The following is a 26454-nucleotide window of genomic DNA, read 5'->3' as shown; positions in this document are numbered from 1 at the left end:
TTCAAGAGAATTTGTTTGGAGTAGAAAACAACTGGGATAAGACACAAAGAATCCACAAGCTATTGAGAAAAGAACCACCGCAAAAAGGATGGAGTGGACTCATCTGCCACTCCGTGTAAACTAGGTGGATGCAGAAGAGATGAGTTTCTACCAATATAAACGCATGCTACCCATTACACATCTTTTTCTTGTTTTACGCTGCTCACTGTGCTTTGTATCCACTGATTTTGATTGTGCTAAAATAAAAACCACTGTCGTTTTATTTCTTTAAACCAACAAAACCATTGAAGTAAAAAAAAAGTTACATATAGTTACATACAGTAAACAAATTTACTGAAAAAACCCAACCCTACCCCCTACCCCCCCCCCCCCCCCCCCCCCGCCCAACAATACTCCTTTAATAGATTTGGCACTTTCACCATGTTTTACTAAGTACAACTTTCCACAGTACCATATGCATGCTAAACCCTAAGTGAAAAAAAGCTTTACAGTGTTCACTTCTATCGGGGCAAAAAGGGAGGGAGGGACACGGCAACAAAGCACACAAATAAAAATATCTAGTCTATATCAAATGTACCTCTCCATTAGGGGAATTTAATAGAAAAAAAACCTACCACTTATAATTTAACACCAAGCTCTCCAATCCTGGCAACCAGGATTATAGGTTTATGCTGAATACAATCTTATGTTCAAATACGGAGATAAGCAGCATTATCCCAAAACCCAACAGAATCCCAGCGTTCTGTAACAGGAAGTACCCCCAGCGGCTACATCCATGATCACTGGCATCATTGTGTAGCATTTCAGGCACCTAAACAAACAAGATAATGTTAAACGCCTTCAAAATAAACAGTTACTTCAAATGCAGTTCTTCAACCACAAGGCATGAGGTAGCAGAGCCTTACTCCTCTAGTCCTTCCTGTTGACTACATTAATGCTACTCCTTGAATTAGCTGTCACTCAACATGAACAACATTATCAAGAGTCTACTTTTGTATTTAGAGACAATCTGCAGTGTTCCAATTTCTAATGTTTTCATGATAATTATGCTGATGTCTTAAGCCAGCCATTTACTCAAGATATGATTATTTACCAACTGATTTAATCAAGCCACACCAGGAATTATATCCTTAAGAAGACAGTTAAGCTTTCACAAACATACACCAAATTCTTTATACTTCTGTACAAACATACTTCTGAGGTACAGTACAGATTTTAATACAATTCTGTCTTTGTCCCAAGAAGCAGTAATGATTTAATACAAAAGCTGAAGCGCATTTGGTCATGCTGACAGCGTGCAAGTTGCAGTCTTACTGGCTACCTGCTATACTAGCCACTGTCAGAAGCAATTTTTTTACTGCTGCTAACTGCCTTTGTTTAACAACGAAGGGAGAAACAATCTCCGTTACTACAGTAATCTAAATAAAAGCAATCTTCCACCTGAACATTTAACTAAGCACTTGCACTGTGTACTCATCAGCGCCTTCAAGCGCAGAAAAAGGTGACGGAGAAAAAATGGAAGAATTTATTTTGAGATCAAAATATAATTAGCATTAATTCTTAAACTATGTTATATAAAATTCAAGCAGGTCTAGCCACTTACCATGTCCACAAGAGCCACATACATGAACAGGCCAGCAGTAAGTGCAAATATCCACATAGAAACATTGTCTGCATAATGGCCGATAAGAATCCCAGTTGCCATTCCAAGATAGGCCAGCATAGCTGACAGAGCATTATAAAGCACAGCTTGCTTGACAGTCATACCAGCTTTTAGAAGTACAGCAAAATCTCCTACAACAGGGAAAAAACAAAACAAAGTTTTCATCCTCAGATAACTATTGCAATATTTGTGAATTCTCCTCTTACTTACAAGATTACTGAGCTGTTTTTATACTGTTGTCTGCCTTATTTTTTTCCTTCATAACATCACAAATCACTGGGGGACGGAAAATTAAAAAGAGCACACGAAGAACAACACAGCAGCAAACATTCTAAGTTTATAACCTTAAAGTCTTTGGGTTTTTGGAAGAAGCAGCTTTTAGTGTAGCTTGCATTTAAACCAACGCTGTAAAATCCTGCAGTACTTGATATGCATGAGCATTCCCAAGAAGGTTCTAAAATGAAATATTCCCACTTAATCGCATAAAGCAATGGTGATGATTCCATTTATTATCTTGTAACTGCTTTTTGTACTTTAAGTCTAGCTGTTTCATAAATTTAGAAATAATTTCTTCATTAATTTCTGTAAATGATCCTTAAAGTCTTATTTTTACTTGAAGGAATGATAAGACTACCAGCCAGAAGCAGGTTTTCCATAATTCAGAATAGAATTTTTTTTGTTGTTCAGATAAATTAGATCTAAACCAGAGTAAAATAATATAAGCTTATTATTTGGAAATAAAATGGAGTCTATATAAAAAAAAAATAAGTTATCTCCAGCTAAAGTAAACAAAAGCAATCTTCAAAGCTGAGTTGAGTAATTTGTTACAACAGCTTTTCCCACAAGATATTGCAATTAAGATGAACTGGTACGTTATAAACATTGTTTTGCATTAACAACAGAATGATCCAATTTTATCCCCAGCTAACTTCAGCTAGTCCCATTTGTTTCAGTATCCCTACACCACTTCATGTCCTCTGTTAAAGAAGGTATTTCTATCAAGTTATCTGTGCTGATTAAAGGAGCATGATTTAAATTTTTAAAGATTTTTCTTGCTTCCAAAACCAACAGAACATTTGAATCTAAAGTTATCAGATTCGCAACACGAATATATTTTGTATATGTATAACAACATTTAGTACATGTAATTAATACAAATTCCACGATTCCCGTGGAATTTATATTACGATGAACAAGACTCAATTCCTCCCACATCATAAAACCAGCTATGTTTTCTCCAGAGTAATGTATTTCTGTATAAGGTTATTGTACAGACAGATGAATGTATCAAACTGTTTAATAAATAGTTCGATGTATACACATACTGGTTTACAAGCTCCATTAAATGAAATTGAACATTCTACTCTCTAGGGAATTAAACCTATAAAAAGTGCAAGCAAACTGCTCTTTCCTCATTCTATACACCAGGTATGACTGTGTCCATGACAGCTAAGAAAGAAATACCAGTTGCACATTCAAAATGATTCGACAATTGGAAAGATCAGCTTCCTTCCAAGTTAAACTAAGTAGCTACACCCTATTCTCACATGCTGCCCCGCAAAAGGGCCAAATACTAAACTTACAACGTAAGACACATGTATTCCCATGAGAAATTATGGTCATGAAATCACTTGAGCTTGAAAGACAAACTATTTCCAGGAAGATTTCTAAGCAGTTCGAAGTTTAATTTAGAGCTACAGCAGTTCTTTGCAAGACTTAATGAAAAAGCAGCAAGTGTTATGCAGAAAGGAGTTTGACTAATTGTAACCTGCCTTTTAACAGCACAAACACAAGAATAAAATTAGAGAGATGTGAGAAAAGCAAATTCTGACATGTATTCTCCTGCAATTCACAATTTATGTTGCTAAGGAGAATAAAAACTACAATTGAACTATACCAAACAAGTTGTAAGTAACTGCAACAGACACCTGAGTTTTAAAAAAAGTAGCTGAAATATTTAGATTTTTAAAAAGGAAGATTAACTCAATTACGAAATAAACAGCCTTTAAAAGTATTCTTGGGTAGACAATCTGACACAGATTAAGTTTTTTACTGTACCACAGAGTGAAATCACTTATAATTCTCCAGAGTGCACCTGTAAGTACTTACACCTGCAGCATATGGAAATACTGGAGTCTTACCTAGCTCATGAGGTAATTCATGGCAAAATACAGCCACAGAAGTGCTTAAACCACTAGATAACCCTTCAGTAAAGGCTGCTCCTATGAAGAGACAGAAAAAAACCCCCACAAAACCATTACTCCATATTCAGACATGACATGCAGAAGCATTGTTGCATATGCTTGTATCAGATTAGGACATTAGTTTCACTCAATTTTTTTCTTATGCTTGTGGAACCATTTAAACTTTAATTGAACAGTTGTTTATGATTCATAAGTTCCAAAATCAGAAGCAACATAGAATCCTCCAATTAGTCAAAACAAACCAAATTTCACTATCTTATTTCTGAACTAAGCCCAATACCTTTCAACAACACAACCCCCTCAAAAAAATGCAAGAAATGGAAATACTGTCAGAAAAGACACTTTTTTTTTAAAGATACAAAGGGAAGAAAGCAGCTTAACTGCCTCCGAGAGTGTCGTGGTTTAACCCCAACCAGCAACTAAGCACCATGCAGACACTCGCTCGCTCCCCTCTCCCCAGCCCCCCCCGGTGGGATGGGGAAGAGAATCAAAAGCAAGTAAAACTCATGGGTTGAGATACAAGCAGTTTAATAATTGAAATAAAAAGTAAAATATAATAATAAATAGTAACAAAAAGGAAGATAACAAAAAGAGTGAAATATAACCCAAGAAAGACAAGTGATGCACAATGCAATTGCTTGCCACCTGTTGACCGATGCTCAGCCAGTCCCCAAGCAGCAATCCACCCCCCCCAGCCAACTCCCCCAGTTTATATACTGGGCATGACGTCACATGGGATGGAATACCCCTTTGGCCACTTTGGGTCAGCTGCCCTGGCTGTGTCCCCTCCCAACTCCTTGTGCCCCTCCAGCCTTCTTGCTGGCTGGGTATGAGAAGCTGAAAAATCCTTTATTTAGGCTAAACATTGCTTAGCAACAACTGAAAATGTCAGTGTGTTATCAACATTCTTCTCATACTAAATCCAAACCACATTATACCAGCTAATAGGAAGCAAATTAACTCTATCCCAGCCAAAAACAGGGCAGAAGAGTCAGACTCTGGAAAAGGGGAAGCCAATTCAACAGTAAGAGAGGCTATATAGTCACATGAAATCAGCAGTGAATGACTGAATTCTAGGCAGCTTGCACGTAAGTGAACTATCATATTTAAGTGGAGGAAAAAAACCACAAGAACACCTTGAACTAGTCCAACAGCCCTCATCTTTCTTGTTTTCTCCACTCCTTCTGTTGCTTGCTATTCTTTTTATTTGACAGCAGCTCAGGAGGAAGCAGCACACGGCAGGGCTGAAGAGCTGAACCGCAGCTCACACACGGTACGGGAGGTCCCCAGCTGCTGGGGAAGTCTCATTGAGAGGTGCAGCAGAACCACGTCCAGCTTCCTTTTCAGCTGCTACCCGGACCGTGCCAGCAAACAAGATGCTGCCAATAAGCAGTCAAAGAGGCACAAGGCCATGTCGCAGTAGTTGGCACACAAGGGACCCGTGAGTACTCCTCACAGAGGAAGAGCTACAATGGAGAAGAGACTGCAGGAGACAATCCCCTCTCTCTGCTGGGATCGCCACCCCCAGTACTCCAGCAGCCTGTACCCAGATGTAGCTCCTGAGGGTGGACACTGCTATCCAGGTCTTCATCTGCAAGAAGTGTCTGATGCTCCTGCCTGCAGTGACAACAGCAGCAGCTTTACCTCTGTAATGTGTGCTGTGGCAGCCAGTGAAGGAGACGCAAGAAGTAGCGAGCAGGCATCTTTGGATGAGCGATAATGAACAGGGGACTGAGAAGGTCTTCAGAAGAGGTTCTACACAGGCAAGAGCCCAAGCCCCTTCAGATTAAAGAGGAAGGCAGGACCAAAGCAGCACTGGAATAGGAAACATGAACTCCCAAGATGGGTAAAATTTGCAAATGGCAAAGCCTGGCACCAGGAAAAACCCTTCTCCCCCACTTGCAGCTGCTAATCTGAAGAACATGGTCATGACCCTGGCAGCAGTGAGAGGATAAATGAGTTCTGCCTAGCCCAGAATATTTGTTCAGCACATCAGGTTAGGGCCAGCAATATAAAAAGAAAGGAAAGATTTTTAGTGATAGGAGATTCCCTCTCATGCAGGATAGAGGGCAGAGGCAGACCTACCAACCAGAGCTACTGCCCAGGGAAGTCCTTTGCTTCCCTGGAGCCTGCCTTGATGATGCTGTGGAGATACCACCAAAGCTCGTTTGGCCTGTCACGGATAGATACAGACTGCCTAGAAAAGACAAACACAAGTCTGCTTTTTTTTTTTTTTTGCCTATCTATATAAAGGAGTTCCTTGACCGCACAGAGCTCCAGTATAAAATATGTATGACTCCAGTTCCTTGTGTTTATTGAGTCTCTTGGTGAAGATCAGAGTAACACTAGGAATATGGTTACAAAACACCTAAGCAAGAAAAGGTGGTGGATAAGGCTACCTATGAACAACCACATAAGACATCACCATTCACATGAGAGTTTTCAGCTGTGAAGGTAATAGCACTGGGCACACAATCCAGGATGTTCCTTAATTTGGCAATGGTTTCCCAATACAAATGATATAAGAGCCAGCCAGTATTAGAGTTCTACTTGACCTGCTGCTCACAAACGAGGAAGAGCTGATGGCAAATATAGCAAAAAATGGCATCTTGAGCTCCAGTGAGCATGAGGTAACTGAGTTCAGGGAAGGAAGGCACGAAGTTAGGACTCTAGATTTTAATGAAGCAGACTTTGACTGACTTAAGGAATTGCAGGTTAGAATACCCTGGGAATCGGAGGAAAAGTGCCCAGAAGAGGCAGCTGATTTGCAAAGTATGCTTAACAGTGCACAAATGAACTACTGTGACACACCCAGCTAAGCCGCGTGTGTCTCAATGAATTAAGACTCCAAAAGGAAGCACACAAGAAATAGAAACAAAGATTGGCAACAAGGAAAGATAAAAGCAGTGGAACAAAAAGGAGGAAGACCAAAGCCCAGCTGGAGCTAAGACTAACAAGACACCAATGATAACAAGAAACAGTTCTACAGCAACGCTAGCTGAGAAACAAAGTTCAGGAGAAATTTGCATCTGCTCATGGATGGGGAAGGGAACCAAGCAGTAGACATAAGAGGCTGAAACACCAGGACTGCCTGCATCTCAGTCTTCAGAGACAAAGCCAGATTGCAGATCCCAGCACCATTCCAGAAAGAAAGGGAAAGCAAACAGCAGAGAAACAACAGTTTAGAGATATGTAGAAAAAAATGGAAATGCTCAGATGCATCCTGGGATGAGTCACCATCCCTAGAGGTATTCAAAAAGCTTGTAGACAGGGTACTCTATAACATAGTTCAGTAACATGGTTTAGTGGGCATGGATGATGGTTGGACCCGATGATCTTGAAGGTCTCTTCCAACCTAAATGATTCTATGGGACTCACCAAAGGGTGCTGACAGAGTTGACCGATGGTAGACTGCAGCCTTGCAGTCACATCTATGGAAAACCATGGCTATAGAAGACCCCAGTGGAACTCTGGGAAAATGACAAAGTTATTCCCATCTTTAAGAAAGGCAAAGAACAGGACTCGGGGAACAGTCAGCCTCAACCCATTTCCTAGAAAGATCATGTTGAATATCTTCTTCAAATCCCTCTCCAAATGCTTGACCCAGCTTGAAGAAATAACTGACTACAGAGATGGCAACAGCAGTGAATATAACAGAACTTGACCTTAGTAGGATTTCTGACGCTGTGTCCTACAGCAGTCTCATCTGGGAGCAGAGGAAGTACAGGCTTGACAGTTAGATGACTGCACACTAGCTGGGCTGCTGGGCTAACAGGGCCTGATGGTTGGCTAGTAACAAGTAGAGTTCACCAGGACAAATACTGTGACCAATTTTCTTCGGTATCCTCACTAATGATCTGGATGACACGAACTACACCATCAGCAAATTTTCAGATGACACTAAACCGAGAGGCAGGGGGGAGAATGTAAGGGCTGAGTTGACACATCAAGCACAAGAGCTTTAGACAAGACAGACTGTGGTAAACTTGAAGACTAGGCCAACAGAAATCTTATGAAGTTCAAAGAAGAAAAGTGAGAAGTTCTGCACGTGGGGCAGAACAACCTCAAGCATTAGGACAATGTAGGAACTGACTGGCTGAAATAGCAGCCTTCCCGAAAAGGACACGAGGACAATGATGGACACCAAGTTGAATATGAGCCAACAGTGTGCCCTCATTGCAAGCACAGTGGGCCACAAACTACATAGTCTTAGGAGAAGCAACGCTAGCAGACTAAGTTCTTATCCCCCTCTGCTAAGCATTGGTAAGGCTGTTCCTGGGATTTTTTGTCTGCTTTGGGGTGCCCCAGTTCAAACTGGATATGAATACTGTCCAATAGAGGCTGACAAGATGATCCGAGGTCTACAGCATAAGGCCTAAAAGCTTGAGGAAGCTGGGTATATTTAACCTCCCTCTCCACCACACTGAGGGGTGGTCTAACAGCAGCTTGTAAGTACTTTTAGTGCAGTCACAAATATGAAGGAGCATAACTCTTCAAAGTAGTGACAGATGACACGACAGGGGGAGATGCTGCAAATCACAATTTGGGAGCTTTGGGCTGGACCATAAATAAGACTTTCCTTATTAAGAAACAGTAGTGCAACACTAGAAAAGGTCAGCCACAGACATGGTGGAATCTCCCCATCTGTGGGGATTTTCAAGGCTTGGCTGTACAAAGCCACGACTGACTCAATCTAGTGTTTCCAAGGGCCATTTCAGGCAGAGGGTTCAACTAGATGACCTGTAGATGGCACCCGTTTCTATGACTCTATCTGTGAAGTCCAATTCAGACATGCACACTGTGCAAGATGAAAGCGATTTTGACTTGAGCCTTCAGCAGGAGTGTTTTCCAATGCACTCTAAAACATTCAGTCATAGGAATCTACAGAGTAATTAACAGGTAAGTGACAGGAGTTACTGCTGCTTGACTAGCAAAAGTGATTATTAGTGAACACTATCAATCTTTTCTAGGTACCGGTCTGTATCCCCCACCTCCAAATACTGCTTTATAGTTTTGGAATCAGATTTTGAGAGACAGACAGGATAGCTACAGTTATCTCCTACTAAGACAGGAGAATTCATCAGCATTCAATTTGGCTTCAGTTTCTGAGGAGGCTAGATAAGTAGAGGAAGACAGAAGGTAATTACGTTCTCCCATGCCTGCATCCTCAATAATCTACAAGTTCCTCTACGTTACTGTCTCTGTACAATGTTTTCCTAGTCTTATCACTTGTTAGAGGACAATTAAAAATACAAGAATCCAGCTTAATCCCACATGGTAAATCTAATTTTGGGACCACAAAGGCAAGCCAGACAAAACCTAACTGCTTTTCAAAGTACCCAGGTGGCTGATAGGGCCACATACTGTATGGATACACAGCAGCCAAAGTACAAGCTTAAATAACACGAATGCCTATTTTTCACTGCTAAAAAGTGTCTTGAAACATTAACAAATTGAAGACTACATTAATGTATCTGGTATTATCCCCTCTAAAGAAGTTGATTTAATAGTGTCACGGTATCTTAAAATATACTTTTAAGACATCACTTCTCTCAAAAAAGAGCTAAAGAAAAAAATATATATGCAAGATTAGTGTAAAAAGTGTTCTGCATTTTAGTTTAGTTGAAGCTACACAGAAAAGTTCAAATCACAGAAGATCATTCTGTACAAATTAGTCAGATACAACTGTTCCATGCTTTAATAGAAAAATAAGCACTTTTAAATCTTATTCGTACAGAATTAGGACAGCAGATTTGAGGATTCTTCACAGAAGCATTCACATCTTTATTTAAATACAGGTAAGATACTATACAAGTAGTATCCGCATCCTCACAACATCATCAAATCGATGTTTTGCCATAATACTTTTGAGCACATCCAGAACTGAAGGAAACCCACATTTCCATTAGCCTGAACAAGCTACACAGCAGGACTTCTAAAAGCTATTGCTCTCACTTGTTCAATAAGCCTTTATTAACCTTCCTCACACTTTTCCCTTCATAACTATAAAGTCATAGCTCCTTCCCAAATCTCCCTAATGCTAAGAGGTAATTGATTCTGCATGTCATTTGTATGCAAATCCTCCTCCTTCTACCACATTTTCACTACTGATCTGCTTGGAAATTTACATTCCATGCTTCAACTTTCATCAAAAATGAGATTAAATCAGAAGGTCTCTTCACATTATACTTTGAATTGACTGAATCTGAACAACTGCAAATACTGCTGTGCAAAAATAGTTATGATTGGGTTTTCTCCTCAAACAAGAATGAACTTGTTTCTACAATAAAATTTACAGAAAGACTGATACCACTGAACTGACCCCAGTATGCTATACGAGCTGGAAATTAATTCAATACCTGTAAAGATTAGTCTTAAATACTAAAGTCAAGATGACGGAAGACTAGCATAAGGACTGAAGATTACTGATTTTACTTCACTTTCTATGACTAACTTTAACCTTTTAAAATACCGGTAGTCTAGCTCTCCTAGAAAAAAAACACAAGGGAGTTCTCAAACCTGACCTCCCAGCCAGAAATCCAAACCATAACATTCAATCTGTTATTTTTATGATAAAAGAAATATTTTCACTGAAGCATTGTCAAAAAAGACTGAACAACTACAACATGTAAGGGAAAAACAGGGACATGAACAAAAAAAGGAACAAAAAGATAAATGTTCTGTTTACATGTAAAATAACTTTATACCAGTTTAAAAAAAAAAACACGCAAAAATGGAGTATTGCACTCAACTTTAAGAACAAGATTTTTGAGCAGAGTAAGACTGGTGTTTAAGAAAATATTTTTTTTTTAAATACTTTTCCAAGAAGAGAGACTGAGCCTGTTTTGAGACTGAGTACAGGACACTGAGCTTCTGAAAGAATCTACTTATGCTACACACCTTTAATTGATATAGATACTTTTAATCCAAAAATCTGCATAAAGGCAACATATAGTGACTTTATTGGCAGCTTCTTCATGAATCATATTTCTGAAAGGTAATAGCTAACTAATGTCCTATTAATTAATGCTCTACTCACACATTCCTAGGATACAAAAAGCAGCACAGACCTTCTCTGGAAGGTTAGTACAACCACTAGGAAGAACTGCAAGGCTGCTCTTTAATGGATGGTAAGATCTGAGAATGTGACAGAAAAGTGTAAAAAGCACCTTAGAGAACACAATGCCTTGGACCAAATTCATTTTACAGTAAAAATGAACGCATGCCTACCTCCCACAGTGCAAAAACCACATATATATATTGCCTAATCCATTTGGGTAATCTTCAGGCTAAAGCAGATTGAAACCAGGGTCCCATCTCCCTACTCACCAATTGCTGGGGGAACTTACACATGATGTGTAACCAGGGCCTAGTTTAGGCAAAGCCAGATGTGCAAAGTACAGAACCTGACTGTGCTGCCTAACAAGAGAAGATGGAAGAGAAAAAGATACAAAGAAGCCAGTGATACTAGTGGCCTGACTGAAGTGGAAAAACCAGTTACTTATGTGACCAAAAAGACAAGCTTGTCTTAAAAAAATAAAAATTGCTGAGCACTTGCAGGCATTGAAATACAAAGTCAGCTCTAAGTCCTAAATATTGTTTTATAAGCCTAGCTTTAGTTTTAAAAAATGTTAGCTTTAACTTTGCTAAAAGTAGGAAATAAAGCAAAGTTTATAGATTTCCTAAAGAAACATAGTTGTAAGCACATAATTTCAGTTTCATTGGTCACTGATCTCCAGGTTGCTAAATGAGATTTTTCTTATTTATTTAGAGCTGCTATCAGATAAAAGTTCAGGCTTCAAAGATCCAACAGTTATGTTCCTAATAAAGAGGTAAGTGACAGCAAGAAGACTATATAGTCCTCACATACAACAAAGCTGCAGTGTCCAAGCTAACACTTACCGATTGCTAGGCCATCACTAAAATTGTGTAGTCCATCTCCCATAATCACCATCCATGCCAGAGTTGCTATCCCGGCATCCTTCAGTTCTTCACGCGAGTAGCGCTGACTGTGACTGTGGGGATGATGGTTCTGATGATGATGGTGATGCAGAATATGATGGTAGTCATGGTGATGATGACTAAGATGATCTGTCTGTCCTAGAGTATCATGTAAGTGAGAATGACATTTGTTTCTACAGCCCCTGGACACATATTCATTGTCAACCTCTTCTTGATGAGAATGAGCTATCATCACTTCTTCTTCTTCTTGTACCATTGGCTGCTGAGAAATGAAGGGTGATGGATCTTGAGAGTCTGTCCCTAGATAGCCCTCAGGCCCTGTTACAAAAACCCAGAGTATAATGTTACACATTTTTAAAATCACCTAGGCAGCAAAGATACAATAAACAAGTTAAGTGAAGCAGTAAAGAAAAAACTAGTAAGTCTAGAAGTTGGGAATGATGCCCCAGCTTCTTGTACCATTAGTTGGGGTTTTTTTTCCCCAAGGGCTTCCACAACTTATTTTTCTTTAATCAGATTTCTGAGATAATTCCTGATAGATCAAAATAAGAAAAACTTTTAGTTTCCATCCCCTACTACTGAAGCAGCCCCTATGTTATGGCCACAAATGCCTCCGAAAAGGTAAAAAAGCTTTTACTCTAAGACCCAGTGCAATTTAAACAAAATAGCATAAGGCTCTATGTCCCAGTTTCACAGCATGAAGGCTGTTAGTTCAACTGCTTCAGAAAGACAAAGTGCCTGGAAAGCATATGCCATTTATTCATCTTAGGACTGGTGAATAAGAATGCAGAAAAGGATTAGGTTATAGATAATTTTGGAAACTCCTGTGACTTATATAAATACTGGAGCTTAAGTTTGAACACCTGAAAAATAAACACTCAAAAATAGAGTCATCAACACAGACCATGAAACATCCTCATATAAACATCAGTGGCACGCTAAGGTTAGTTATTTTAACTAACTCCTAAAACTTGCTAAATTCTTCCCCTGCAATTAAATGAACAAATACACTTTTTTTCCCCTGCATTACCAACAACTCTACCATTAGTTATAAAATTATTCTAAAAAGCTGAATGCCTCTTTTAGCTACAAGAGCTAACAAGTATTTAGTGAGGTGTGTTTTGGTTTGCAGCATGATCTTGGGGACACATGACCATTTGCAGTCCAAATACTTCAAGCAGCCTCTAGGATTTTAGATTATCAACGTTATAAATAAATACATACTCAAAATGACAAAATCCAGACTCAAGATATACAGAAATCTAAATAATGGATCACGCATATAACATCTAACAGTCTAAAGAGAAGTGTAGAAGCAAGCAGGTACAGCTGTATTTGCAGCAGGCGTAGCCAGAATTGCTTCACAGAATGTCTTCAACTTCTGCTGTGAAATCCAGAATTAAAAGGCTTAAGGTTTCAAAACTCCAAATTCGCTACTTCCAACTTATCGATACATTTTAAAGGAAGGCAGCCAATATAGCTAGTTGTCTGCACATCAATGCAGAGATGGGTGTTTTTGTGAAAAGAATTCAACTAGGTAGTGATCCAACCTACAGTAAGAAGCAGATCTATGAGCTGCCATCAGTCAGGTGTTTTTTAAACAGTGCTGCCACAAAATAACAACAGTAAGTACAATATTACTGAGACTTACGATCATCTGTATCTAACTTTTCTTCGTTCGCTGAAAACTTCTTACTTTCTCCATCATCTTCATTTTTTTTCTTATTCCAAAAGAAAATACTGTAGTTATGAATATTTTACTTATTTTTCAGGATATACATGAGCAACATTATATTCACAACATTTATGCAGCCTGCACAGAAAAAGGACAACACGGAAGCCATATAAAGAGTGCAGAAGAGGAACATTAGAAACCCAGCTAAGTACAAGACAACAAAGGCTCCTCAGGCTCCATGAGAAAAACAAACGAAACCACACGCATAAATACTCTACATTTTTGCATGCGGAATAAGCAGAGGGGTTCATCTGAGAAGTTATTCCACTAATTCTTTTCCATTCTAATGCCAGCATAACATTTTTTTCTAGTGTACTGAAGGAAAACGAGTAAAATCTCTAATCATTACTCACTAATGTATCACAACTCATGATCAGTGACTCAGTGTGTAGAAGGGTGCAACTAGTTTAACGGGAAATCTATTCCCAGGGGCTAAGAGAAGGACACAGAAAATACTTGCTTTGCTTGGAAATCTTCATGCCCTCTCTTGGCAAATAAATTTAACTAGAGAGAGGCAAAGTGGTCCTGTAGCTCACAGTTAGTTTAGCTTCAGTATAAACCACGCCAACACAATCTCCTGTGACCAAAGTCAAAGAGCTTACATGGCATCTGCTCTGAGACTGCTGCCTTAACAACCAATTTAACAATAAAACTAAACAGAGATTATCAGTCATTGTGGTACCCTAGAAATCAGCTATTTTTAAGCTAAGTAATTAGTAGTTTACTAGCTTTCTTCAAGCAAAGCTTAAGATATCGCCAGCTTTTACTGTATCTTTTTTACTGAGTCAACTTTTACATCATTTTTTATTCCTGCCTAGACTAGTCTTTAAAGAACTCAGTTACCAATAATTGGCGAGTTACCAACATTTATGACTGCTAAAATTCAATTATTATTTACCTTCCACATAAAAACTAGCATAGTAATCTGAAAGCTGTATTGCTGCTCTTCTGGGGGAGAGAGAAAGGAAAGAAACAAGGGGCTTGGCAGACTGTTTCCAAATGGAACACTCTAATGGAGTCATTTTCTACAGTGCAGTTGGATGCTTATTTAGGTAAGCACTTACTGCCACCCTTACCCGTTTTGTGCAAGTGCCCTCCTCAACAGGAGTACAATAACTGTACAAGGCCACCTTACTTCATCCAGTTTGAGAATTAAAATAATAATAAAAACAGTTCAGATAGTCAGTTATAGAATTGCCTTGAGATGTCAGAAGGAAGTCAATAATGAAGAGTAACTTCTTAATCACTCTGTTAAAACAAAGGGTGCAATTGGATGTTTGTTTATTAAACAGCTCACTGTGGTGTCAAGCCTGTACTACATATATACATCTGGTTATGAAATAGCTCAGAGCTCTTCTGTAATGGGACCACACAAAAAAGTTACCATGTAGCTTAAAAGTATATGTGTCACTAATATAAAAGAAATTATAACACTAATCAAGTCAGCAATCACTATTAAATTCAGACAGATATATGATACCCCAAATTTTTTTATAAGTGTATTCAGAAATGATCCTGCAATACAATATAGCTTCAAAATAATAGATTCTCTACCTTTTTCTTCTTGTCTTTAAACTGCTTTATTAAAGTGATCAAATGCTCCACTAGAAACATGAAATACAATCCTCCAAGGGCTGTAAGTCCCTTCCATGTAGAATCCAGGTAAGCACTCTCCTCTATACTTTGAAAAACTAGATGTTTGAATGTAGAGCCTTTGTTTTGTTCAAGCAGAGGCTTTTCATGGTGATGGTGATGGTTTCCATGAGACTAAGGGGAGAACCAAACATGGAGAGTCATTATATTCAAAAGAACTGGTAACATAAGAAACACAAAGTATTCTTCACGCTCTTTGTGTCAAGTCTGGAGTCGAGACTTGACAATTTTCATGGGGTAAATGCTCTGATATACAAACCAAAAAAATAATGAAGAAATCTGTTCACAGGAAAAAAACATTGCAAGGACTGAGAGTAGGCCTGGTATTCACCCTCTTGCTGAAGCTACATGCATACTGCTCAATACAAGATGTACAACTGTCCCCACAAAAACTCCTGACACCGTCAAGGAAACTGCATTTTAAATAGCAGCCACAGCCAGCACACCAATTACTTTCCCATCTAAGACAGCTCATAGATGTCAAACACCTTTTTCTACAAGGAACTTGGCAGTAATTTCCTTCTTTAAAGGAAGTCTGACATTCTTTCCCTCCTCACTAGCTACTGATATGTTCAGAATCAAAAAACTTCTAGGACACCTCATTCACACACAGATTTACACAGCCTCATACAGCAAATGCAAAGTTAACCGAAAGGAAAAAGAAGAACCCAATGAATTACAGGCAGGGCTCAGAAACCACCACAGGATCCACAGTCCTTTTTATCCATCTCATCTGAAAGCTGGATGAGAAAGGTAGAAATTTAGCAATCATATTCCCCATTTTACTGTCCATATTACATAACGGCAATATGTAACTCCAAAGTCTATCAAGTAACGTTTTCCCAGGACTTCAGAAATGCTTGATTCTGATCAAAAAATTACAATGGATAAGCAACCAACACAAGTGGCTGTTAACAGAAAATAGTGGATTATCTATCCCACATTTAAAATGTACAGTGAGAGATTTCCGCTATCTATAAAGTTCATTAAACTGGAAAAAGAAAATAAAGAGGCAGCATTGCAATAAGTGACTAAAAACCTTTATGCAAATTCTTGCATGCAAGGAACAATGAGTGATTTGGCAGCATATATGACTAAGAACAGGAAATAGATTGAGGGATAATGGTGTGAAGTTCTTACACTGCAAGGACTGTGAAATGAATAATACACAGTTCCAAATGGGAAACCTTTCCATCAAATAATCTACCTTACAAGGTTGAGAAATGACTCATCAAATAAGTATTAATTAATAGGGATTAAAATTATAACTAAGAAGTACAGACAGGTGTCAAATTCTCCGCTTTGAAATAATGAATGAAACAGTAATTAATACTTACATGTGGAAGGAGATGTAAGAACGCATCTCCACTCAAAGTCCCCACAGCCAATGCCACAAGAAAACTTAGAAGAAATTTAAAAAATACACGATTCATCAGTGGTACCAATATAACACCCAGTAAGGAGAGAAAACTGATGACGGAGATGGATATAAAGCCACCAATCCAAGCTGGTAAAAAAAAAAAGTAACAAGAGTAAATAACAGCTTTATGAGCTTTTGTTTGCTTAACATTCCTGTTATCAGACACTTCTGATCATCTGATTAATTGGATGTTAACAAATGGTATGCCACAAAGATTTCTCTCTAGACATGGTCAAGTGCCAAAAGAAAATTACAAATTTTTTTCAACTTTGCAATATGTTTCTCAAATTTATAACCAACATAAATGGGTTTCCAGTAAGCTTTTATTCCATGTTAAAAAAACAACCTACCTATTTGCAGAGAGTAGCTTTTTGGAGCAGTTTCAGCTTTTTCACTAGTTGCATGGACTATGCAGTATTTGCCATCGATCTGATTAATAAGAGCTGGACAGAGGTAACTAAATTCTGTAGCAGTCAACAATACTTGAGTGCCTATTCCATGGGACTGCATCAGTTTTGACGCACTGGAACACTGCAGAAAGACAGATGCATTAAAGACTAACCAGAACCAAAATACCATGATATATCTCAGGATGACTGCACATCCTATTTTAACTGAAATGCAGTGGCACTACATGAAAACAGCTATATCAAAGGTAATTAAGAACTGTATCTCCACACCACCCTTCCGGCCCAGACAGCTAGTCTGGGACTCCTGGTAAGATGATGCCTAATTATCACTCACTCTCAGCACAAGGGGTCAGATGCTTTGCTGTGCAAATAGAAAAAGCCTAACACTTTTCACTCAGTTTGAGAGGCCACACAAGGAAGTAGTAACAAGGTTAAATACCATTTTATAGAAGTGATTACTATGGAAAGTCTTGTACAGAAAGTGTTCTGCATAGGCTTCCTCCAGTAGAGAGTTCCCCACCATACGATGTAAGGTCTTGCTGGGTTTAAGTAACAGTAATACTTCTGCTTCGACTATGCAGAACACAGTAACAACTTGTGAATTCAGCACCTACAATCACACGCTACACAACACCCACTCTAAATTACCAGGCATGGCTGCATACATTAAGAACCCAGAGAGACACTTGCTTTTTAAAGCCTTTAATGGAGAAGGATCTGATTGTGTAAGAAAACCGACTACCACAGAACTTTAGACTTTATCAGCACTAATTTTTAGTATTTTAAAGTAATAGATAACATTTTGCAGCAATCTTTTTTACAGTTGGTCTCTACAGACAACTTCTTGAAGACGATGGGGAGGGAGGGCGGTGAAGGAGGAAGGTGCCAGTTACCTCCCTGCAGTTCTACACTATCTGCTATAGGATTATCTAACACTTGTGAGGCAGCTTTGATAAGAATGACAGTATTTTAACTAGATTTTTTTACTTTCACCACATTATTAGGAAAACAAGACAGATTCTGGCTTTAAGGCAGAACAGCAAGTTTTAGATTTACAGCGTTTTTTGTTTTCAGTAATATTTAAAAATAATGTATAAATAATAAATACATAAACCCAAGTATGTTTATACTTAATATAAGTACATATATCTCTTTAGGAAAAACTAGAAAATTAAAAATAACTAGATTGCATATGTATTTTCCTCTGAGCTTGTGAACATAAAATGCGTTCAAAATGTTGTTTCAAGGAGAGTCGTTTGTGTGTGTTTTGCTATGAGTACCATTACACCGCAAACAGTTAAACGATAAGCACCTGACAGATAAGCCATAACAACATTCCAGGCGGATCTGGATTTCCAAGAATACAGCAGAATCAATCTCACCTCTTGGGTATTTTGGTTTTTCAGTTTAGAATACAGGTAACTTCCTCTTTCTGATTCCTTCAGAGAAGTATGAGATTCATTTGCTTTGCTGTTAGCAAGCCAGGTTGCATTGCTGCCCACTGTGACATTAACAGCTTTAGAGCTGGTCAGACCTAAACGAGCAACCAGCTTGACTTCTCCAGGTTGCCCATGCTGTAATTCAGAGTGGCCACCTGTGGGAGCAGTGATGATAGATGCTGTTATTTCATTAACGGTGTTCTTGCTGCGTACAAAGTTCTGCCGATGTTCTATATTCTCTACTTTATGAGGCTCCTTTGAGTGACTGTTCCTGTGGTCTTTGTTAGCATCAGATTCATGGTTTGGACAAACAGTCTTCTCGGAGTTTTTACTCAACGAAACATGATTATGATGAAGGTGATGATTATGGTCATGATCATGGTCTATTTTAATCCTTTTCATTTTATCTATACCTATGTTCTGGAGCAGTTTTCTAAACCCATCAATTGACAGAGAGTTGTTTTCTCCATAACGATTAAAGAGTTCTTGAAGGTGAAACTTCTGTATTAGTCCTGCCAAGTCAATATTAACACCAGCCGCCTTTTCTGGAAAAGTTCTCTCAGATGTATGCACAACAGTAGCCGTCTCCACTCCATGATGATAACTTTCACACAGCAGTAGGGAAAATGATACAAGGAAAGTGACCGATACTGTACTCGCCATTGCAGTTTCTTTTTAGCAGTAAAAAATGTCTAGAAAAAGAAGAAAATTTTAATGGTTTGCACAAAACTGATCACATCATCCTCTGTAATAGATGTTCATACTTTGCTTAAACAAAAGAAGCCCACAACAAACCCAGCTCAAAGTATCAATGCAGTAAGAGAAGAGCCGTTTAAATTTCTTACACATTCAACATTTTGCCCAGATGTGTGGCCTCAGGCAACAGGAGATGAAGCTGCATAGCACAGTGAGGTCACTGGCCATGAACACCCCCCAGGTATAAGCTTACCTTTGTTTAGCTTGACCTGAGTCAGTTTTCTAACCCAGACTAAACAATGAGAGCATCCTCAAGAGTGCACCAACTAAGTTCTAGGTTAGGCTTTTCCTGTGCTTAAAAGAAGCCTTATAATTTCACTCTTAGCGAGGAATAAGTAGTATAAATTGTACATTCCTGCTTAAAAATCAAAATTCCCAGCCTTCCATCACTGGATTTCCCAGAGCTCTTGGCAAGGCAGCAGGGTGAGTTTTCAAGCACTCCAGAGGAAATGTTTTTTAATGCCGCCACGTTCTATCTGCGTTTTGACACCGCGATGGTACAGCTCCTTCCAGGAGGCGGGCAGACCGCTGCCGCGGACCAAACGCCGGCAAGCGTGAACGTTAGTGCTGTTTTATTCCATAAATACTCTGGCAAGGCTACGAATTAACGGATAGTCAGGCTGCCTCGGCCCTTTTTCTGGGAGGCGCAGAGACCCCGCTCCCCCCCCAGTTTTCAATAAGACTACAATGGTCCTTAAAAACCCAGCACCACCGCCGGGAGCCGGGGCAGCGCCGGTGCTCACGGTCCCCGTTGCAGATCGTACCGGCGGCAGGCGGTGTCCCCGCAGACCCAAGCTCCCCCACAGCCCCGGGGCTGCGGCCCGGCCCGGCCCGGCCCGCGGCCTCCGCCCAGCACAGGGCGGGAGGGGCGGCCCCCGCCGGCTTGCCGGTCCCTCTAGGAACGCTGCCTCCGGCTGCCAGCACGCCTACCGCCGCGGAAGAAGGAGGAGGAAGAGAAGGAAGAAGAGGAGGAAGAGGAGAAGGTTACCTCGCCCGCCGCCACCGGACGCTTCCTCACACGCGCGCGCCAGCCGCTCCCCACCCCCTTCCTTTCCTCTTCCGGGTACGGCGGCGGTCACGCGCCTCTCGGCGGCCAATGGGGGGGGGGGGGGGGGGCGGTGGAGCGCGTGGCGGCGGCGCGCGGGCGGCTTCGAGGCTGGCACCGCCCCCACCCGGCGCCTGTGAGGGAAGATCCCGCCGTCCCCATCCCAGTCCCGATCCCGATCCCAATCCAGATCCCATCTGCCGCCCCTCGCGGTGCCTGCGGGGTCCCGGGGGTCTGTAGGAGCCGCCTGGCCCGGCCCAGCCCTCCTCAGCCGCGAAGGAGAAGGAGGAGGAGGAGGAAGGCGGCCGGGTGGGGGGAGAGATCTCCAGAGGGCCCAAGAGGAACCGTGGCGGCCGGGGAAGGGCAAAGCGGGTGAGGGGGGCTGTCCTTATTTCCGAAAATACCGAAAATTGGGTTTAGTGGTGTTTGGAAGATGGCGGTTCGTTGGGAGGTGTGAAATACTCCCGGGAGAGTTAAAATCGACTGTAGGTGGGAGTCGGAGCGATGCTGCCTGAAACCAGAAGTCATCCTGGGCCCGCAGCCATGGTTTAGGAGAAGGTGCTGGGTGTGGTAGCATCCCTTGGTGTCTCGGAAAGGGTTTTTGCGTGAGGACTCCCAGTCTTGGGAAAAGTAACGTGTGTGGGCAGGCAAGGACTGGAAGTGGACTGACTGGTTGTAAACAAGGGGTGCAGGTAAACGGCAAGTGACGTCGTCTTTCGATGATACCCGTTGGGTTATTGCAGCGAGCGCTCTTTGGTTGAGCCTGTCACAATTAATGATCTGGCTGAAGAAAATTAAACTCTGCACGCAAGTGGACAAAGAGGCAGTAAGAAAAGGCAGATCACCTCCAGAAAGGCTTGAAACTTGCTGAAAACAGGTTGCTTTCTTCTGAATAAGCATACTGTGTTTTTCAAATGTTGCTTTGCTGTACCACTTGACTGGCCATGACCCCATGACCACTGTATGCCCCAGGCCTAGGCTCTCTTGCGTTTCCTCTCCCTTCCTCCACCACTTCCAGAGTTTTACTTTCTACCATCACATCGATTGATATTGCTAGTACAGTGGGTGCAGTTTTGCTTACCCATCCCAGCTGGCTTTGGAATTTGGCCTCTCTTGTGTGATGGATTGCCAAGGTTTTTCAGCTTGCTGGAGTGTTAAGGCAGCTCTGAATCCTGCCCGAGGATCTGACTTTACTGATGGCACCTGAATGTTACGCCAGCGACTTAAACTTAACATCCAAACCATTCTCAGCCATCTTTCTCCTTCTGCTGTCTGCTGCTCTTGACAGTACTACCCTGCTCGCCAGTCAGGAGGTGACAGATCTATCTTCTTTATGCCTAATACCTCCAACTCTGACTGAATTAAACCTCTTTGTTTGTGAGTTCAGCTTACTGAAGGACAGTAGGGAACTGTGTGTTGTGAACAACTCCATCAACAGAGAGCAACGTGTCAGAAGGTTAGGGATTTATTCCATGCAGTAGCTTTTGAAGTATTGAAAAAATTCAGTGTCCCTCAGCCTTACTCTTTTTTTTTTCCCTGGAGGAAGAGAAGGAGGCAATAAAATGTAGGAGAGAGTGGGGGTTTTTTCTTTAATGCTAATTCATTTTGCGGATGCCTTTGTAATATTTCAGTAACACAACATTTATGCCTAAGATGCTGATGTTAGGCATTCGATTGTTGTAATTTTTTTTTTAATCTTTTCAAATTACAGCTGCTGTAATTGAGCCTGTTTTTCTAGCCTCTTGAATGCATCTGCTGTCTCTGGCTGTTTCATTGTGTCAAATTTGCAGTTCCCTCACATCTTGTCAGGGTCATTTGTAGATGTAAGTGTCAGAGCTTAGGTCATACAGAACTGGTCTTCAATGCTAAAATGCTCTCTTTTTTTAAAAAAAAAATTATTTTAATGTGAGTAGTTAACACACATCAGCTAGGCAAAAAGAATCCACCCTGGTAAAAACAATCCACCTAAAAACCATATTTGCAGTAAAACTTCAGGTCAGATCTGTTTTACAGTACCTGAATTGATCTCAGTAAGTTTATCTCGTGGTAAAATTAGAGCACTTTAGTAATTTTTGCTCTTTCAATTAGCTAGTGACTTAGTCTGAATACATATCCAACCATGAGCTCTGGAGTAGCTGTGATCATGTAAAACAAGCATCTTGGTGTCCCTTGTGGATGGTTAATGAATGTATAAAAATCTCTTAACCTGTGGACGAACAGGAAGCATTATTTAGAGAGTCAGCAGAGAGCAAACCGGGAAATGGTTCGACTGCTGTCTTAATCCATCATGGGACTACATCTTAACTACAGTGTGTAGCTCCAGGCTTTCAAAAAGGATATGTTGAGAATTGAAAAGATCATCCTCACTGGGATTTTTTGGTTTATTTTTTTCTCTTCAGAAGGGTTTTTCAGGAGGTCATGCCCTTTTCAGCTTGGAAAAGAGTTGAATGAGGAAGGGTACAATGGAAGTGGAAAAGTTCATTAAATAATACCACCTGCTTAACTGTTGTGACTAGCGTTGCACAAAAATGTCTTGATAGCTTTGCTGAGTATGTGTTAGGGCAAATGCTTTAAAACTTACCGGTTTGGGACCAGTAAGGAGCTGGCTGTTCATGGAGTTCTAGTCTCTTTGCATGCAATTGTTAGCTATTGCAAGGCTTCATCGCAAACGTGTTGTATGAGCCCCACATTACACACTTAATGGACGTGATGATGAGTAAGTGGGCAGGGAGGTGGCCCTTAGCATGGTGCTGAGAAACACTCTGCTGTGGCCATTCTGAGCTTCTACCCTTGAAAGATTCTTGAGATTTGAAAAGTTTAGTATTTCCTTGCCTCTTAACTTTTCTCTGAGAACAGCTATGTGATGAAAAATATTAAATGTTGTGTAAAATAAAGGAAAACTCTGAAAGTTACAAAAATATTTGTTTTAAACTACAGAGCTGTTGCCGCACAATTTCTGAACAGGTGTAACCTCACGCAAAACTCCCATGTTTCTTCTTTAAAACCTCCAGTAATCTTTTTATTCTATTAACAGCATTTCACAATTGCAAAGAAGTCCCCAAAGCAGCAGTTCCTTCTGTTACTGTTCCAATAGGTTCCCCTCTCCTATACTGTATTGAACAAATAGTTAGCAATTGTGTATTTGATGGTATTATACTCTAAGTCCTAAAGATATATTTTCATGTAGCAATGACCTTAGTTCATGTGTGTTCTATGTTGGTTTTCAAAATACTTAGAATTATATCCAGAAAAAAATAGTATTACTAGTTAAGTCTGCTGAATGGCTACAGATTTTCAGCAACCTACCAGTTGAGCTTTGGAGTCCTTTTAATTAGCATGTGTACAAAGCAGTCGTTTCTTAAGTAACAAAGCATGTATAAACACATATCATTCAATAGAGATGCTAGCAAGCAGTACGGAAGTCCTTATGTAAGAATCTCCAGGACCTTCTACTGTGCTCCTGTCTCTCTTTAATGGCTTATTCTCATGTCAACAAATTCTTTTCCATCTCAGAAATAGAGAGGTTTTAACAAAAGAAATTATTATTTCATAGCAAGAGCATTAGATCCTTTTGTGCTGTGCTTACCTGCATAAATGGCTGGGGAAGCACTAGCTGCCAGGGTAGGGCTTTGATTTGTATCATTTTCTTACAAATCTTGGCTATAGTCGCAGCATTTCAATTTAGACCTGTTTACAATAATTTCTAAAGAATAAGACCTGAAATGATTGAAATAGTAAAGAATAGAAAAAAAAATACTGAAGTTACACTTTTTTTTTCCATGCAGAACATCTTGTACCTGATCCATCACTTATTGAAGTCCGGGGGAAAACTCCTAGTGATTTGAGGATGTGATCACCAGGTATTTATAAACAAAGGCCTTTACAGTTTGAGTCTGTTGCAGTTCTTGTTTTCAGTAATTTTGATTGTATTTTGTGTTCTTCAATGCTTATGATGTGTCTAGAATATGAATACCAAAAATTATTTGTAAACTGTTAAGCTTTGCTTGAAAATGTAACAATAACACAGAAAAGTATCTTACTGTAAGCTGTACATGACGTGATCAGAGGCTCATTGCCGTGAGCACAGAGGAGCAGTGACAGGCAGTGAAACTCCAGTGACCTAGTCAGAGAAAACACCCTGACTTAGACCCGGGGCTGTCAAAGGGGGAGGGTCAGCTTCATGTCCAAGTGTGAAGCTCACCAGACTAGTCAGTGCAAGAGGTCCCCTGGGTCACTACAGACATCCCACTGCCCTAAGAGGAACATTGGAGTCATTATGGGATGCAGGAGTAGAGATTCTTGGGATTGTGCAAGACTTATTATAAAATGTTTAGGGGAGGGACCAAGCTGGGGAAAAGGATCAAGGTGATTTGAGGAGGAGCAGATGTGAGAAGATGGGCAAGAGGTGACAAAAGGGGCCAGTTGCAAGGCTGTTGGTTAGTACACTTCTCTGTCCTTGCATGCCCTGTATGTGATCACTGCTGCTTCTCCAGTCTTGTTCCTGAACTCCATTTGTAACGGTTTTCATAGGTGAGGGTCTGTCTGTCTGTTCTGTGTGGATGGACATCTGTAGGGTTCATTTATATGGAACTTAGTTATTTGGCCTGAAAATAGCTCATGGTCACAAGACTGTTCCAGGTGCCTTTAGAAGGCCTTGAACAGAATAAATAAGAAGATAGATCCCAATTAGGAAAACACAGGTGCACGTTCCACGATAAAGGGAACTTGGCACAAACAACCTCAATTCAGGGGCTTATCTTGACCAATTGGACTGAGACAAGTCTTGTATGCTTTAATTAACACAACCAATTATGTCTTGTGTTTGTGCGCGTGAACAGTACCAATGTAACCAATCACCGCTTATGCTTGTGCGTGTGGACACCAAGTGCTTGCATGTAGTAGCCAATCAAAGTCTCTCAACAACTTAGAGAATTGTATAAAAATGATTAGCTAAGCTCAATAAACTGGCGACTTTAATCATCACATTGGTGTTCCGTTGTCCGGGCCCCACACGGATTAATCCCTAAACCCTACAGACATCTAAGTGCCAGTGGCTGGAGAAGGGACTGGGGGTCACAGGGCCCATGTGAGAGACTGAAAAAGTTAATGTCTCAAACATTGTGGTGGGGCAAGTTCTGCATAAGGACGACATCTGCATGACAACGAACCCTGCATAGCAAGGAACCACAGGTGAAAAGAAGCTGATCAGCATAGATCAGCAACAGGACATCAGCAACTGGACTGGGAGGGCCTGCCAGAGGGTGCACAGCTCCCTGTTCTGATACACTGTTCTTGATATGCTGAGCAGGGCAGCTCACCCTGCACAGCAAAAGATCAAACAATGGTCACGTCTGCAGGGAAGGAGAAGTTACTCCCCAAACGACCCCCAAGCCCACCAACCCATTTCCTCAAGGTTCTGAAAGCACAAACCCTTCTTGACACTTAATTAGGCTAATAAGTTCGAGTGCCTGCCTGAAGGAGTGGCCAGGATGATAAAAGGACACAAACTGAAGCCCCAGGCACGCACCCCCACCGGCACTGGACCTTTAGACCAATCCTGGGCCTGGGACTAGTGAAATCTTTTTCTTTTCTTTTCCTCTGTCTGTCTCTCCCTCTCTCTCCTTTTCATAATCCCTACACCTCATCCCTTTAAGACATAAAATGGTTGACCAAGTCTGGGACTAGGAGTGGATCTAGCCGCCCCTAGGCTCTTCTCTGAGACGGAGTCTAGAAAGCAAGGGGGTCCGCTCTGAACCTCATGACTCAAAAGGAGGGATCTCCTTATTCCCTGAACTGATGTATATGGTTACCACAAGTTACATGGTTTACTGAGGTAGTTCCATGCCAATTCCTGTTGTGAGAAGCCCCGCCACCTACTGTTATGCCTCCCAAGTTCAGGCTGCTTCTGCCACGAAAAAAATGTTTAACTGATCAATTGGTGTTGTTTCACCTTAATTTAGCCCGAGGGAATTCCGAACTCAACACGACTCCCTGGTCTGTCCAGCCCAGGTTATAACAGCCCATGCTTCTCTGATACCAGCAGCTGGAAAGACTGGCGTGTGTGGAGGTCTGACTGCCAGCAACTGGGCAGATGGCCAAACGTCATAGGTGTCTGTGTGTCTGGAGTGGCAGCAACTGGAGAGACCGGAGTATGTGCATATTGTGTG

The 26454-nt window shown here is 40.8% G+C and overlaps 1 protein-coding gene across 2 annotated transcripts; it reads right to left on the bottom strand.

The window, feature by feature from the left end:
* Positions 1-369: 369 nt before the first annotated feature.
* Positions 370-20288, bottom strand: SLC39A6 (solute carrier family 39 member 6). 2 transcript variants are annotated; one of them, XM_049830114.1, is made up of 10 exons: positions 20231-20288; positions 18430-19178; positions 16988-17168; positions 16555-16724; positions 15119-15331; positions 13481-13550; positions 11770-12147; positions 3805-3885; positions 1604-1794; positions 370-811 (listed from the first exon to the last, which is right to left on the bottom strand). In XM_049830114.1, exons 2-10 carry the CDS (start codon positions 19147-19149, stop codon positions 659-661), a joined length of 2157 nt encoding a protein of 718 aa, XP_049686071.1. In that variant the 5' UTR covers positions 19150-19178; positions 20231-20288; the 3' UTR covers positions 370-658. The 2 variants fall into 2 exon arrangements, with proteins under 2 accessions (XP_049686071.1, XP_049686070.1); XM_049830113.1 differs by lacking the exon at positions 20231-20288 and adding an exon at positions 20007-20082.
* Positions 20289-26454: the final 6166 nt, after the last annotated feature.

The sequence above is a fragment of the Accipiter gentilis genome, chromosome 27 (genome assembly GCF_929443795.1).
Source record: "Accipiter gentilis chromosome 27, bAccGen1.1, whole genome shotgun sequence".
NCBI classification, from domain to species: Eukaryota; Metazoa; Chordata; class Aves; order Accipitriformes; family Accipitridae; genus Astur; species Astur gentilis.
This window is presented reverse-complemented; position numbering and strand designations above follow the sequence as displayed.